We start from the raw sequence: 17199 nt of genomic DNA on the forward strand, positions 1-17199 counted from the left end.
GCATTGGCCATCGAGACAATTCCCTGTCAGGCCGAAGCGGAAGCTTTGGTAGAGATGTTGTGCGATGATTATCCGGAAGTTAAATTTTGGATATCCTATCAATGTAAAGATGAGAGCACTTTAGCGCATGGAGAAAATTTTGCAGATGTAGCACGTTCGTTGTGGGAACTATTAGGAGAACGCAATGCTCGCAGCAAATGTTTGGCGATCGGTGTGAATTGCGTACATCCGAAGGTAACACTTTTATACGATTATATATTTTTGTTTATAATTGTTAAATATTTTCTGTTAAACTTTTAGTTTGTTACACCATTGTTCAAGAGTTTAAATGGCAACACACCGGATGCCGAAAAGATTCCACTGGTTGCGTATCCGAACAGCGGAGAAGTTTATGATGTAGCGAAGGGTTGGCAAGGGCGCGAACATTGTGTACCTTTGGCAAGCTACGTGTCAGAATGGTCAAAATTGGGCGCGAAAATTATCGGTGGATGCTGCCGTACTTATGCCAGAGATGTGCGCCTAATTTCAGAAAGTGTAAAAGAACATAACAATTTAAATAGATTAATTTAATACCTTTGATCTCAAATAGGTTAATTATGTAGAGAAATGTACAAAAATAATTTTATACCATTTTGCTAATTAAAATAAATAAAGAAATACTATATACTTGTATTTTTTTAATTGTATGCAAGTAACACTTTTATTGCAAATTATTATTCGGAAATTAAGAAAATCATATGGCGCTCACACTATGAATGGTATTTAGACTTGATACAAGGTGACCCTGACTACCTATCCAACAAAATATTTGTCTTGGCAGAAATTAATTCCTAACTTTGCACTCACTTCCAATTAATATTACTAATTTTTATTCAACTCAGCAATAATACTCAAATGTTAAACGAAATGTTGCGTATTATACACTTTAAAGATAGTCGCTATAATTAAAATTAACGTACTAAAACATTTCATACATACCACCCTGTCTTCGTGGATTCTAGTAACGTTTTGCTATTTCGCAATCGCGCAACAACTATAACTACTAAATGTCATTCCAATTGTCTTTTCACATTAACTTTGGAAAAGCGGTAGCGGTAAATTTTGTGCAAAAATAGAGAGGTGTACGCCAATAGAGCAATAAAGTTAGAAAATCAAAACATTTTCATTAGTAATTATTGAATATTTCGTGAAAAATCCAAGCAAATATATTTACAAATACGCAACATGTTGATCAAAGTAAAGGTGGGTAATAGTGTTTTTTACGGAAGCTAGAGAATTCGCGAATCATCGCTTTCTACTGGCTATATATGTACTTCAACTAGCTATTATTAAAAATTGTGTTTGCTTCTTGATCAATAACTATTGTTCATAAATCTATTCGGATTTAGACACTGACCGGCAAGGAAATAGAAATCGACATCGAGCCTACAGACAAAGTAGATAGAATCAAGGAGCGAGTGGAGGAGAAAGAGGGCATACCACCACAACAGCAGCGACTTATTTTCTCTGGCAAGCAAATGTGAGTTTTATATATGTTAAGTTAGTTGCTAATATACATACATACATATATATATTCGAATAGTAAAATTTTTATATGTATCTCACGATTTTTATACCAAAAATGGACACTATATATTTTAAGAGGTTTTAGAATCTGTAATAGTATTAATGAACACTTCAATTTTGTGTTTCAGGAATGACGACAAAACCGCCGCCGATTACAAAGTGCAAGGTGGCTCAGTGCTTCATTTGGTTCTGGCGTTGCGTGGTGGACTATACTTAATTAAGGCATAGAAAAAAAATAAATTAACATACAATTTAAATAATGAAAATGCATAAATGTTGTGAAGCTAAAACATGAATATTTGAGTGCGTGTCCCACAGAAATCTGATTTTCATAGATATAATCTCAATGATATGATGTTTGAACCTGTTTGGAGAAATAAAAGGAAAACAATTTTCTAATAAAAACCGACACATTTACTTCTTAAAGGAAACGTAACAAAAATTGCGGTAGTCACCATTAAATTAATATAAATATATTACATGTCAGCTATTCTGCGTAATACGTCCGACCAACAAACGATTTTTAGGTGTGCATTGCTCTGGCTTCAAACGTGTTAGAATGACATCGTAACCGTCTTCCTCAGCTTGCAGTTTACGATCTGTATCAATTATATCCATACATAATTGACCTTGGAGTGTAGTTTCTGGGCGACAATTTAAGGTACCCATTTCATGTGCTTGATCGGCTGTATGTGCTATATACAAATAATCTCTTTCTGTCAGCGTACGTCGGAAGCGCTCACTCAACGGATATGCTATATGTGGCATTGGCTGCAGTGATCCATAGCAGCAGGGACAGCAAACAAAGCCGGCACGTGAACGACGACACTGCTGTAGTACAATATCCGTCGCTGTGCCGCAAGCATGTAATGATGTACCAACATCGAAATTACCCTCGAAATAATCAATATTGCACTGATAAAAGCGACAATTCTTCAGACCCAACTGTGTGGCACGTTGTTTGGCGCGCTCCAAAGATATTGCCTTATTTTCCATCAATATTATAATGCAGTCAGGTAATTGTAAAGCTAACAATATGCCTAAATGCCCAGTACCGCTGCAAAAATCAATGATTCTATTGCCAGTTATTGCTAACGAGACGACAGCATTGGCTACGTTCTGTAATTGCTGACGTTTTCGTATAACACGTTCGCGTGGTAAGGCCGAATTTTTTTCTTGCTCTGGTTCTATTACTTCCCAATCGATATGTTTTCTCTCATACGTGTTTGTGGATTCACTTGTGAACTGTAACTGCAACTTCTCCAATTTTTTCAAGGCCGCATCTACTTCACTTTGTTCGGTAAAAATTCGATTTCGCGGCTTATAGCGTTTCGGATCGCTTTTGTAAAGACTAGAAGGTTCACAATCCGGTATAGTAAGTAACGTTGTTGATTCATTACTTTGTTCATGCAGATATAGTTCATTCAATATACGACCACAGCTGAGATCGAAAGTGTCGATCTGTATGAAAAGAGGAAAAATTAAATTTCAGTCAACTATAAAAATATATATTTAATATTACCTCACTAAGCCATGTATTGATTAGGGGAAAATGCACCAGCATATCTTTGCAATATTTAAATATTAAACGCATAAACGTATATAAAATAATATCCGCAATTGTAAAACTAATGCCTTCAGCAAAACGATGTTCGATTGGTAGTTGCTCTTTAGGTACACTGCAGTCGAGTATTACTTTGTTTTTCTTTTTTGAACCCGCACTGGGGTTCTGTTGTTGCGCCTGTTCACGTGCAGTTTTATAAATATTATGCATGCGCACCGGTTCGTTCATGTGTCGTTCAAAGCGTGGTACTTCCATCGGTATTTCATCCAGCGTACCACCCGCATGTAAGGTACACAACAACCGATTCATGGTATCCACGATATCAACTTCACAAAATCGTGTCCAAATGGAAGACTCCGCTGGTGCCAGTAAACAAGCACCTTTGAAACCCAATAACTTACGTCGTTCTAGACATTCCTGCCGTCCAACAAGCTCCCTGCAAACAGCACACATGCCAGCAATATAGGTATTTTCATCTTTTGCGTAAATTGGTAGTCTAAGGTCTCGAATGGCCTCTACACTTGTTGCTTCTTTGCGGTGAATTTTCTCTTCAGTTAATTCGCGTCTGAGCGATTCCGTACGTAAACGAAGTTTACCCCCCTGGATGGTTGTTCTCACAAAATTCAATTTAATATTTGAGGGTGATTGCAAGTACCGGTACATATATAAAGCCATAAAAGACTCAACACTGCTGTATATCTCTGTATTATCATTGCGCGTATTGATTTCAATTTCAATATATAATTGATCCATTGTAATGTATAAAAAATTTAATTCAATTTATATTTACGAACACCACCGCAAGGCGCTTAATATGAATTTAGCTGATTCTGCTTTTTGGTTATGTTTACATACAAAAAGTCATATGTGCAGAAGAACAACAGAATGCATAAAATGGTAGGGTTGTATTGAGTTAAGATTTTTATATTTAGAATTAGTATTTTATTTAGATTTATTTTATATAAATATCAATTATTTTTTTTTTGTTTTTCACAATTTTTTTTTATATTTTCATTCATTTTGTATACAATCTAAGAATTTTAAATATATTTTTTGCACTGGGTTGTCTGTTTTGTAAAATCGTAGTATATATATAAAAGCCACAATAAAAGCTCTTGGCCTAAAGCTTTTGTTGTTTTTATTATATCAGCTGTTTCTGCCATAACAACAAATTACAACTCGTGCAGCAAATTACAACGCAAATGTGAAATTATTATTTTTCTTTTTAATTTGATATAGCGGAAAATTAAATTTTATGAAAGAAACTGCGCTATCACATGTCTGTCTATAAAGTAAAAGTGTATAAACTGGAGATACATATAGAATTGTGTATTTTTTTATTGCAAACGCCAATAAATTAAGGTAAATAAAACAATAACAATTCGCGCAATGGAACAATATTTAGCACTTAAGTATTAAAATACGGATGCAATTTTTTAATTGCACTATTTACATTTATCATGTTCCTTAAGTATACATGAATGTATGTATATATATAAATATTTTTTTACAAGCTATGCTGTTTTTTTTTTTCAAAAACGTACTTATAAAGACATTGTCAATATTTTTATAAAACATTAACGACACAATATTTATTAAGGCCGGTTAACAATCCGGGTCAGTGTATTGTCTTGAAGGATTCCTTTTATAGCGAGTAATCTGTCCGCCCATAGACACTACTACAATAGCTATTCTGTCAAGTCTTAGAGGATACTAATTATCTCTAATCTCCAGGAATCTACTCTTTCCCGATAAGCTAAACCAGCTTGCGTTGCCAGTTCGTTTTCATAAAAAAGTCTATAAGACTAAGTGTGGAACAGCCATAGTACCAATACGTTACTCTTAAAAAAATTTCTTGACAAACTTACCTTTAACAGTACGGAAACAACATTCCAACGTACAAATCTAACTATTCTGCTTTTAAATGACAACTACATGAAGTTAACTATTAATTTGCTATCCTCCATTCGGTTGTTATGAAGCTAATCAATGATTAAATAAAGACCTTGTATTATATACTTAAGCAAATTCAAAAGTGACACTAATAGGTGCCTTTTATGATAATCTAATTTCAAGCAAAGCTTAACGATATAATTTGATTACTGCTCCGAAAAACTGAGAAGAGAATCTTTAGTATCCATAAATAGTATATGAAGAGTAGAGAAGCTTAGAAATGTCTTAACTAACCAAAACACGTATAAAATGAACGTAACAACATATATAGATGTGTATATGTATGAACTAATATATATAAAGTATACAACTACGAAAATATTAGAAGGTGCTCGAATTCGTTTCAATTCGACACATTTGACTTATTATTCAACGTTGCTTTGAAAATATTTACACAGAGATATTTTGATAACATTTTACTTAGTTGCATTAAAAATTATTAATTACTTTGGAATTTTGATTTTTTTTTTTAAATAACGTACAGGTAGGTAGTATATTATCATGACGCACCTATTTACGGTCTTATAAGAAATGTGCAGACAAACAAAATCAGCTTTCATTACTTAGAAAGAGGTTGTGACTTTTGTACACAAAGATATTTGAAATCTATAGATATGTAATACAAGTTCATACATATGTATTTACGTGCAAATATATTTTTAATATATATACACACACACACATACATACATAGATGGGATGATGATGAGTATCTCATATTAGCAGTAACAATTTAACGTTGATATTATTTGCATTCTGCTCCACAGCCAAATCGCTCAAGCAATGCAAACATTGTACAATGTTCATATGAGGCTATATGGATCAAGACAGCTTCAGTGAGACAACGGCAGCAGCAGCAGCGTCGTGGAGAGCGAGTTAAAATGAAGCAAAGATAAACAACTTTAACAATATGAGTTCAACAAATGAAGTACACACAAAATAAAGTATACAAAAAAACAAACAATTTAAAATTATAACAACAGCAACAACAACAGCGAAGTTTAATAAACAACAAGCAAACAACAACCGCTGCATTTAGCTGTATGAAGAGCGAGGGTAACAACACACGGCATATCATTTGACACTTATGTGTGGGTAGCATTCGCATTTGTGCCGGTGAGCAGTAAAGTGCCTAGAGGCGGCAAGCTTATTATACTAATTTTTATTATTTCTCAAATATTTTGCTATTTAATTTCCAATTGAAAGGGCTGACGCAAAATTGTCAATTTTAAATTCTAAGTCACGAGTCGCAACTAAACAGTGCAATTACTCAATCATGGAACAGTGGAATAATGTCGAATTGACCAGTTTAAGGAAGAAATCCTATACATTAAATCATGAATATGATTTAGCTAATAAATGCGTGATTGCGAACAATAATATCGATGCGTCGACCGCTGGCGACAATAATGCCAATGGCAGTAACGATGCCAACAATGCCAATCAAAGTGAATTATTACAGCCAGGCTCGAATATTAAGCCAAAAGTGACGGCTGAAAATGTGGAATCATTAGTGCGACGACTCTATGGCATAACAATAAATGAGATCAAAGAGTTGATATCATATGACGATCGCAATTATCTAATACAACCAGACTGGTAAGTTTTCAAATTGTAAATATTTGAATTTATTATTTATATGGAAATAATGTTTACTGAAAAGTTGCAAAGCGCTAAATATGAGCTTTACTTATAACAGTAAGTATTAGTAAACACAATCCACAGAGTTAATATAACTTTTTAATTTTTTTTATTTAGCTTAGCTTAAGAACTGTGATTTATAAGTGTTTTGAAAGTATGTACTTCAGTGTTATTTGTTATGGCAAATCTATTTTTTTACGGATTGTATTATGGTTTTTATATTGTATAACTTATAAACGCCCTTCAGTACCAGTTACGTGACTACCAACCGGTGAGACGTGAAATTTGTTTAGAGTTGATAACTCTTACTTCAAACAATTTCTAAACAAACTAACTAACAAGTATCCAATTGGTATAATTAATATATATACATTTAATTATAAATTAAATATCTTTTTATATAATATTTGACTATTTTAAAATAAAAAAATAATAATAATTTTTAGTTCAGTTTACATGTGACCACAACTGAATGCACTTGCATGTTCATGTATACATATATACATATATATATATATACAGTACCTTTTTACGCAACTTTACATGACATACTTATTTTCAGATATACATACGTATACTCAATACATATGTGTGTACCTTCATTGATGGTTAATTTTTTGTTGGGATATAACTTTTTTCATTGCATTCACACAATTATAGCTGGCAATCGAACGTGACCGATTACTTATCATTTCTATTTACTCATATATACATATGTATATAGACATACATACATATATGTATGTATTTGAATTCGCGTCTCGCGTAAATTTACCCAGAGACGGAGATAATAATTATTTGTATCTGTATGCATATATGTTATAACCAGCCTAGAAGTTCGACGCACTTACAAGTGCTACGCTACTGATAAATAGTCTTATAAAGACAATTATAATGAAAGTCATACATAAGTAAAGTGCGCATCTTCAATAATATTTCTCGTCACTGTACGCCACTACCAAATGACTTTTTTAGCGCTTATTACTCTCTCGTCAATAAATTATCAACTACAATAGCTGGGCAATTAGGTAATTAAATACATAAGTTTTCAGTTGTCAAATGAGAATTTACTAAAAGTATATAGACAGCATGCTCAATTTCTCATTTGTACTTAATATATGTATTTGTACTTAACTTTTTCTAATACTTTTTTAGTTATTTTCAAAGAAAATATTTTCGTCCAGCTATGTGCGTATGTGTGTCAAGATGTGATACTAACTTAAAATGTAACGTTCATTATTATTGTGACACTTCGCTCTTTCAAAGAAATCTTATCTAATCTAACATTTAAGACAGTAGCACCTATTTCTGGATTTGTAAATAATTATTTAATAATTCTGCATTATGCGACACCTAAAAGCACAAAACGGTATCCAAAGTGAAGACACAGCAAAGAGTATACCATAACAAAAAAACATGTTTATCGTGTTAATTTTCATACATTTTTTGACTTTTATTTACCTAGCGATTTGACAAAAATTATGATTGATAATAAACCACTAACAAAATTTTCTAGCTTATAAATATACGTGAATTAAATTCGGCTAGCTGCACATAAGAACTTTGTTGTGTAAATAATTTATAATACCGTAAACAAATAGTACATAAATAGTAGAAAATGTTGATACATAACAAACGTACATACCAACAATTAAACATGCTGAAATTGCTATTTCAAACTGGGTCGTTTTTGGAAACCAAACATAGTTAAACGCGTTTGAGCGTTTGTTGTGGCATTTGATTTTGATTTTCCATTTGTCTTTTGTGTTTTTAATGCTGATTTCGTTTTTGTACGCGTTAAACCAAAGCGTTGTTTCTCCTGCGATTTAAAAAAGTTTAACGAGTTGTTGGGTGTGTTGTTCGTTTGACTAGTATTTTCGTTACTGCTATTATCATTATCATCATCATCATTATCTGATATCGTTATTGCATTATCTATACTATTACTACTTTTATCGTCTACAATATCAACTACACTTAAACTATTATTAAATTTTGAGGAACTCGTTGGGTCTACTAACACCTCCGCGCTATCACTTGTTTCTTGTACTGTTTTGGTAATTTTTAAAGTATGCTCACTTTTAATGGCAGCGCTAAATTCTGCCAATATTTTTTTCTTAGGTGATGGTGAGTCATAAAGCAATGCTAGCGTTTCCTCTTTTTGGCACGATTGCTTTTCTATTGCATTTATTTCAGCTGATAAATCTCTGCTTACGCATTTCTTGATTCTGCTCACTTCGTTGACATTATTGGTGAAAAATCGGCTTTTAACTATAGCTGTTTCTTGCAATCTATCTAACGGACTCTTAGGGCTATTTAATGGTATCATTTTTCTTATATTAGTTTCAGTACGCGCTTTCTTAGGACTGAGTATTTTCAACAGCGATGAGTTTTCACAAACGGTTGTTGTTTTTGTACTTTTCGTCACTTCTGTACATTGTAATTTGGCAAAAGGATTATGATTATTGTGTGCTGTAGCCACATTTTCAGTTTTAACACAATCAACTGTAGCTTCATTATCGCTTTCATCACTACTACAACGCCGACGCTTGGCACTTGGCTCTATTAGCTGTGCAGCCTTATAGCGGTACATAGAAAAAATTTCAGCTTCTTCAGGCTTGGCGTGTTCCACACGCGCATTTTCCGTAATTTCTTCGTCAATGAATTTACTTGCAAAATCCACCTTTTTAAAATCCAAAGCACATTTGTCGTCCTTCACCTCGTCCTTCGTAATAAGAACTCTGGCATGTTGTTGATAATTGTCTTGCCAAATGCTTTTATGTTTGGCGCGTTTGATTTTATTATTCGTTGCCTGTGCAAATCCGTGATTTCTATCCGGATGCCAGTTGTCTAACTGTTTAAATGTGAATGGATTTAGGTTTCCAAGCGCAAGTTGCAAAGCGCATTCTTGATCATCAATTATAGTACCTGCGTTGGAGCAGTAGCGTTCGTCTGTACTAAATTCATTGAGTCCATTCAAACGTTCCATACGCCGTTCCAATGGATTATAGATATACATATGCCTAAATGTAGCCTCTGCTTTATGGAACTGTTCTATGTATTCGTCATCCACCTATCATAAAATTATAATTATTTTAAATATTAATTTTTACACACATATGTATATAGTACATACCTCTAATTTTTTCATTTTTAAATATGCAGGTAGTTTTCGTAATGCCTTCCACATGTCCTCTTCTTCAGTCATAAGCATAAATTTACATGCCTTCATCAATCCAATGCCAGGCAGCGAATCCAAATAATCACAACCTGACAGTATGCACATGCGTCTAAATTTCTCAAAACAATATTTCTCCTTTTCACAACCCATTGCCAAATAGAATTTATCTGCATCTACTAGCAAACCATCGCCATTCAAGTCCAGCTTGAATATAACTTTACTTGCGCCAAATAACGTTAAATCCGAGTCTTCGGTTATGACATATTGCGCCACACCAACCTTATTTAACCAAGCCATTTGTGCATCTGCCTCATACGGTGCGACTATACAATCGATATTTCGTTGCCGACATTCACGTATCACACGTAAAGCCATTTCATGTGTGACATCTACACATCGTTGCATATGTGAAAATGCACCTTTCCGATCGCCAGCACGCAAAAGTGCTGCAGCCAATTCGCGTGATTGTTTGCGGCTTTCACGTCGACGACGTTCTGTCAGTTCTTTTGCTGGCAAATGTCTGCCATCGAATACCAAAATCGGTTTGATATCATACGATAACAAGAGATCCACATATTTCATGCAATAACGCATATATTGGTCTGTATCTTCACCTTTCGCCAACTTCTCAGCACAGCCGAAAGCACCTTTGTGCAACCAACAATACGTATCCACAACTACGGTGCTGCCTCGTATATCACTTAGGTGTACATCTGATGAAGCCTTTCCAAGAAACTTTATAAGGCCGGCAATTCCCATTTCAACGTTGAAAAGGATATTTTATTACACTATTAAATATTATTATTGTTATTATTTCTTCTAAGTAATAACGATAACTAATGCGCTACCAAAACATAAGCGAGACATTTGTGATATGTAAATAGTTTGCAATTGGCGCCAAAAAAGCAGCTGTCAATGCCAATCAGCTGGCTGCAAACCTTTCAGCGGCATTGCCAGACAAGAATTAATAGTTATGCGCGCAATAAGGAAGGAAACAAAAATATGGTTACAATTGCAATTTAAATTTAAATTATTAAAATGTGTAATTATTGTGTTTTCCACTTCTTTTTACAGGAATATAAAAAATCCAATTATCGCAACGCCATGGCCACACGGTTATGTTTTGAAAATTCTTAATGCGTTGGACTCGAAAAAAACCGACTTCATTGATGCGCAGAATCAACTTATGAATTATTTGTGTATGATTTAGCTTGTTTGATTTTTTATTTACTAAATATATAATAATAATTTCATTTCATTTACTGTTAGCCAAAGAAGGCATAGTTTGTCCCACACCAATAACTAATGTGAATGGCAAATATTTTTCGGTGGTACACCTTAATGGCGCTGACTATGTTGTACGTCTGTTGGAGTTTGTACCGGGCAAGATGTTTCATGAAGTGGAGAAGTCAAATTATCTGCTATATAAGAGCGGTGAATACATAGCTAAGATCGACAGAGCGCTGAAAGTGTGTAAACTATATAAATTTTAATTTTTGTAAATAAAAAAAATGTAAATGACTTTTGTTTCCTTCAATGCAGAACTTCCAACACGACGCCTACGACACACACAAAACCTTATGGATGTTGGAATCTGTACCACAATTGCGTGAATTCCTCTATGCTCTACAGGATCACGAACGCAAAGCAATTGTTGAGGAAATAATCGAATCATTCGAAAATAATGTACTCAATAAATTAGATGCGCTGGAAAAGCAAATCATACATGGTGATTATAACGAACAGAATATCATTGTTGAACAATCGAAATCTTCTGCAAGTGGCGAATACAAAGTGAAGGGCATCATAGATTTTGGTGATACAAACAAATCGCCAATAATATTCGAAATCGGCATTGCATTAACATATATGATACTGCAGGCAAAATCACTAGAAAGCGGTGGCTACTTCCTTGCCGGTTACACCGATATACGACCAATAAGTAACGATGAACGTTTACTATTGAAATACTGCGTAGTAGCACGCTTAGCACAAAGTCTCGTAATGGGCGCATACACGCACTCGTTGGATCCATCTAATGAATATGTATTGGTAACACAAGAGGAAGGTTGGAAAATGATTGAAGAATTGTGGCGTAATCGTTTTACGGAAATTGATGAATTATGGCAGACAACAGCTGATAAATATCTTACGCAAAGTGTTAAATAACTTTGACTCGAAAGCCTATCATCTTCGCCGCATATATGTATGTTGTCGGCTATAGCACACGGCGCGTACTCTATTATAATATAACCAGAAAGGTCCCGGATTTTTATCTGGCCAAGAACTGTCAAATCGGCAGCATTCCTCAAAACTATTTGCCGCTACAACAACAACAACAGTACTATATATATAACCAATCCAGTCAATTTTAAAAAAATATAACATGTCAATTTGTCAAGTTAAACTGTAATACGAGTATTATGTATATATAAATTTATAAATTAAATACGCCTATATGTAAAAATAAGCATATTGAAGGGCTATTTTATTTAGCATTTGACTACTTCGAACGTGTGGGCTTCTAAATCTGATCGCTAGGTTTGAGGTTGTGTTCCATAAAACGTCCAGCGTAGTTTCGCGCCACTCTTATTTGCTTATCTAATAGATCAGTGTTTATTTTTTCCATAACTCCTAGTTTTCCCAGATTTTTTTTTCGAATAAAAATAACGCAACATATATTTTAATGTGTAAACACATAATTCAATCATTTTTAATTATTCTCTTATATTCTTTTATCTACAGACACATTTACGCAACATATGAAAATAAATAAAAACATTGTTTACACACCTCAAGTTCGCAAGCGTTAACAAAAAATAAAAAAAAAATATTTTTTCAGAATTTGAAAAAAAATTATTTTTTCCAGAATTTAAAAAAAAAATTATTTTTTTCAGAATTTGAAAAAAAATAAATAAAAGCAAGTATGCTTGAGCGAATTGAATTCATTTCGAATAAAAATTATTATTTTGTTTATCGGTCTGTTGGTCAGACCACATAGTACATATAAATTATATAATATTAACACTAATTTGACTTCTAGCTTACTAAATTTTCCCTACGAAAATGCACTTTTTGTAATTTATTTGGTCTCGTTTATCTCGTTTGTAAATTAAATATATATAAAGTTAAAGCATTTAAACACTTTTTTTATAATGTTTACATATTAACCCGACTTGGTGCCAACTAATTTATATTGTAAACGTAAAATAACTTACAATTATATATATATATATGCATATGATATAATTTAGAGCTTCATTTGTGTGTTATATTGCATTATATACTCTCATTTCTTTACAATTTCTTCACAAATAAATGCTTTACAAAACTAATTCTTCAACGATATTTCGTTTATTGTCGAAGATTTATTATCAATTCAGTTCGAATTCGAATTCTACAAAGTATGTTGGCATATAAAAGATATGTATTAATTATAAACTAACTCCGTTTGTATGATTTCTTTTCATTACAAAATCAAGTCCGGCAAATAAAAATATTATTTTTCATAAAACAATTCATTGTTAGTTAAATAAATTACTTTCATTTCCAACACACACGCACACATAAAGCATATAGTAAATACAATTTATTCGGCACTAATTTGGTTTTCATGTCATATTTTGCCTAATTCCCATATATTGCTACACTAAAAAAATTGAAGGCTACCTTTGGACAACAGTTATTTATGTACTAAGCTCAAAAGATGTAACACTACATTTTTTTCAAGATCGTTTCATAAGACTGGGATTATATGTTTGTATTATCGAATCTTCGAATTTTCTACTTATTACTTTTGAAGTTATCACTAAATTACCTAAATTACATTTACATTGTTTTAGAATTCTGTGTTAGCTGCTGGAAAGACGCGCACACAAAAGTATAATTATTTCAAAATAAATAAATTAAACTGCTATACAATTTTAGTTTTATGTATAAACTAAAAGTATTTACTTACGGTATTCACTATAGAAAATTAGAAAATTTTCACATTGAAATTGAAATTGAAAGTGTCACGTTCTCATTTTGAGATCTCGCAAGTCTTGAGCAATATTAAAGGAAACTACTATTGGCCATTTTTTGTATGCATATGCTTAGCGCATACATCACAATATGCCGAAAAGCTTGACGCTTTTAGAATATATTAAAATTACATATATGTACATAAATACAATTTGAATAATTACTCAAATGACTGCAAGTAATTTTGCTAAAATCTCACTATTTTTAAGCTAAAATAGATTTTGTTACAGTCCCGTTATTTAGTTTATACATATATACAAGTTCATTAATGATCTTTTATAAAGCCACTTTACTTTAGTAAAAATAAAAATAAAAATAAAGAATAATTTTCATTTCCATGCAACAAAATAGTCTAATTAATGGACAATCCGACAATGCAACGACTTACAACAATGTTATACAACTAAAAATTCATTTTAAACTTTCTGAGACCAACATGAGAGTACGCGTTTGTGTAAAAGCGCCGTTGACACTTAACTACTTTGACGTTGCTTCGCTGACTTTCTCATTCGTAACAGTCGACAAATTACGAATAGCCATTGTTGACGTAGCAGTTGCTGTCGCAGTTTCCGCTATGGCTGGTTGTGCTATCACAGTTTGTTCGGGCGCCACTGTCGCCGCAGCTGGCGTCGCCGTTATAGCCGCTGCTCTGCGTAATGCACCACGCTGGCGTGTGGTTTGCACACCGCCCGCGCCACCAGTTGTACCGCTTTGTTGTCGCTTACGTTTTTTTACAAACACGAAAGTTGAGTTCAGTAACTGTTGTTGGCCCTGCGCTGTGGAGACACTTGCGCCGGCCTGACTTTGTATCAATGTGACAATGGAGCCCGTCGCCGCTGATCCTGGTGTCCGTACGCTATTTAATGCATCCAGCCATGGCAAGTCAAAATCATAGAGCGCACTTAATTTCGGTACTAGCTCTCCGAAGGCTTGCACCGGTAGATCGTTAGTAAAGCAAATTGTTTGTATTGCATCAGGTTGGGGATAAAAACTCAGTAGCGGTTGTTGATCCGGTGGTATTTGTATTTCGTCCTTGCAGTGACGTCGTTTCAATTTCTCTATACGTCGCTGTTCGCGTATTTGCTGCACATCCCACTTCTTTCGGCGCTTCTCCGCCAATTCCAACTTTTCATGACGTTTAAGGAACGCTTCGTCGGATAAATTTTCGGTGCCCTCAATGCAATAGGACACAGTGAGTTCGTGTTCTGTCCATTTGGGTATCTCTAACATGGGTGCATCAGCTTGTAGTGCTTCTACTTCTTCCTTCATAAATTCGTAGCCATCGGCCACGATTTCCTCATCCTCCCATGCACGTGTACAATACATCTGGTCCGTGGATATGTAAGCACAACGACGAGATTTGTTTTGCCGTAGTTGAGTTTGCAAGTGTGCACTACTGCGTAGCGAATGAGTTGTGATATTCTTTGCTTTCGTTGCTTGATTTTCAACTTTTGGTGAGGCTGGCGAAGCAACCATAGAACGCTGTAATGAAGAATTTGTTATAAATTGATTCAAAATTGTTAAAATATATATTATACCTGATCGGAGAGTTCACCAAGTGACTCACAGCTTGCAGATTCATCGGATTGCATATCTGGTGCATGCCACAGCATCAGAGGCATTTGTTTACCACGACTTGGTGTTGGTGGCGTAACACACACTTGGGTTGTACTTGCTGTTGTTGTAATTGTGGGTACCAAAGCTGGTACGACAGACGTCGTAGCATTTGTTGTAGCCGGCACTATTGTTATTGGCGCCGCTAATTGTCGCATAGGTTTGGCGCCACGCGTAACGTGTACAGGAGACATTCTTTGTTGTACAACAGGCTTGGAATGTACCGATACCACATCATTACTATCCTCAGAGGAATTACCGGTAGATTCGACAGTTTCCTCCAAGTCACCATCATCGTCATCCTCTGCATAATCGTCATTTTCATCTTGCTCCGCATGTGTCTTGCTAGTTGTACTGTCATCCGCCTCGGATGTACTATCTGAAGTACCGGTTGTTGTTGAATTCGGACTATGATCCGGCATACTAACACGATGCAAAATAATTTTACTTATAAGTTTACCATTGCACTCGCCAATAATATTTTGTCCGCCGGGTGCTGCCACTGTTGCCGCCGTTACGGGCGACACACGACTTGCTAGCATGGGTTCTGCTTTGCGTTGTATTTTGGCCAGAGGAGGTGGCGAATTGGCGGTTCGTTTAATATGACGTTGCAATTGTTTCTGCAACTCCTGTACTTGTGTTTCCAGCTGCTGATTCTTTGAGCGTAAACTATCAATTTCCTCATTTTGTGTTGCAAGTTGTTTATCCTTCACTTGTAGTTGGTCACTTTGCGCTTGTATTAAGTCCAAATGTAGTATCAACATAGCACGCAGTTGTTTGTTTTCTTTTATAAGTGCCAAATAATCCGTATTCGCCACCGATGCAGCTCCGCCACCACCCCCCGCATTGTTGCTGGCTCTAATGTAGTTCTTGCTTTCCGTTGGATGACAATAAACATGATCCATGTATTTATTGTTGGCATTTGGTGTTTTGTTGCACTTATTTTCCATTTTGAACACCACTCGATATTATATTATATTTTATTTATTCACATACGATTCCCGTTTAAGTTTTTGATGTTTTACAATTGACTTATCGCGAATTTTCTTTACGCGTTTCTTCATAACACCACGCGTTGTATTGTTTTCACAATTTTGCCAATTTCTTTTTGTGCTCGTCTCTTCTACTCGAATCCACCACTAAGCAAAAACGAAATGCGTAATTTCGCCCATCTTTTCAACACAGTGCAAATTTTCCATATTTTATAGCTTTTTTTTTGATTTTACAATTGACGTTGAAATACAATTGCCCAACAAAAATTTTTGTTAACTTCCGAGACAAAAGTGAACCGAACGTCTTTACAACTATTTATTATGCAGATTTTTGTACGTTTTCTCCATTTATTTATAATTTAAAATCGCACAAGAAAATTTTACACAGCAAAACCGACGTTTATTTTTATTTTTGGCATCACGCTTTTGTCCACCACCGGCTGCGCATGCATGCAACTCATGTTGGCAGCACTGCGTTTCTAACCACTTGACTTGCCAATTGGAGAAAATTATAAAATGTTAGCATAGTGTATTTAAATTGAGAATATGTAGTATATATTCTACATTAAAATTTCAAATAGTGATAAATTTGCTTAGTAAATAATTATAGTTTTTGATATCAAAACCAATACTATTGTTTTAGATTTTTAAACATACGAAGCACG

The 17199-nt window shown here is 34.3% G+C and overlaps 6 protein-coding genes across 8 annotated transcripts in view; 3 read left to right on the plus strand and 3 right to left on the minus strand.

The window, feature by feature from the left end:
• Positions 1–666, plus strand: part of LOC105210810 (uncharacterized) — a 6383-nt gene extending 5717 nt beyond the window's left edge. For both annotated transcript variants that reach the window (XM_054226306.1, XM_054226305.1), the window contains 2 exons: positions 1–234; positions 301–666. The exon at positions 1–234 is cut by the window's left edge and continues 155 nt beyond it. In XM_054226306.1, the coding sequence (XP_054082281.1) occupies positions 1–234; positions 301–570 (504 nt within the window). In that variant the 3' untranslated portion in view covers positions 571–666. The remainder of the gene's footprint in view (positions 235–300) is intronic.
• Positions 667–1033: 367 nt separating this feature from the next.
• LOC105210811 (NEDD8) lies at positions 1034–1971 on the plus strand. The gene is made up of 3 exons (XM_011181957.3): positions 1034–1242; positions 1389–1519; positions 1695–1971. The coding sequence occupies exons 1-3, from the start codon at positions 1225–1227 to the stop codon at positions 1792–1794; spliced, it is 249 nt and encodes an 82-aa protein (XP_011180259.1). The 5' UTR covers positions 1034–1224; the 3' UTR covers positions 1795–1971.
• LOC105210812 (glutathione S-transferase C-terminal domain-containing protein homolog) lies at positions 1958–4167 on the minus strand. The gene is made up of 2 exons (XM_011181958.3): positions 3089–4167; positions 1958–3027 (listed from the first exon to the last, which is right to left on the minus strand). Exons 1-2 carry the CDS (start codon positions 3881–3883, stop codon positions 2050–2052), a joined length of 1773 nt encoding a protein of 590 aa, XP_011180260.1. The 5' UTR covers positions 3884–4167; the 3' UTR covers positions 1958–2049.
• A 170-nt stretch (positions 4168–4337) lies between these two features.
• Positions 4338–12375, plus strand: LOC105210814 (hydroxylysine kinase). 2 transcript variants are annotated; one of them, XM_011181961.3, is made up of 6 exons: positions 4338–4492; positions 5851–6199; positions 6290–6682; positions 10980–11104; positions 11175–11374; positions 11448–12375. In XM_011181961.3, exons 3-6 carry the CDS (start codon positions 6360–6362, stop codon positions 12072–12074), a joined length of 1275 nt encoding a protein of 424 aa, XP_011180263.1. In that variant the 5' UTR covers positions 4338–4492; positions 5851–6199; positions 6290–6359; the 3' UTR covers positions 12075–12375. The 2 variants fall into 2 exon arrangements, with proteins under 2 accessions (XP_011180263.1, XP_054082278.1); XM_054226303.1 differs by having other exon boundaries at positions 5851–6682.
• Positions 7240–10950, minus strand: LOC105210813 (exonuclease 1). Its single transcript, XM_011181959.3, has 2 exons — positions 9861–10950; positions 7240–9797 (listed from the first exon to the last, which is right to left on the minus strand). Exons 1-2 carry the CDS (start codon positions 10662–10664, stop codon positions 8394–8396), a joined length of 2208 nt encoding a protein of 735 aa, XP_011180261.2. The 5' UTR covers positions 10665–10950; the 3' UTR covers positions 7240–8393.
• A 469-nt stretch (positions 12376–12844) lies between the features above and the next one.
• LOC105210816 (protein male-specific lethal-1) lies at positions 12845–17026 on the minus strand. Its single transcript, XM_011181963.3, has 2 exons — positions 15467–17026; positions 12845–15410 (listed from the first exon to the last, which is right to left on the minus strand). The coding sequence occupies exons 1-2, from the start codon at positions 16490–16492 to the stop codon at positions 14406–14408; spliced, it is 2031 nt and encodes a 676-aa protein (XP_011180265.2). The 5' UTR covers positions 16493–17026; the 3' UTR covers positions 12845–14405.
• Positions 17027–17199: the final 173 nt, after the last annotated feature.

This window comes from Zeugodacus cucurbitae, chromosome 3, assembly GCF_028554725.1.
Source record: "Zeugodacus cucurbitae isolate PBARC_wt_2022May chromosome 3, idZeuCucr1.2, whole genome shotgun sequence".
NCBI lineage: Eukaryota > Metazoa > Arthropoda > Insecta > Diptera > Tephritidae > Zeugodacus > Zeugodacus cucurbitae.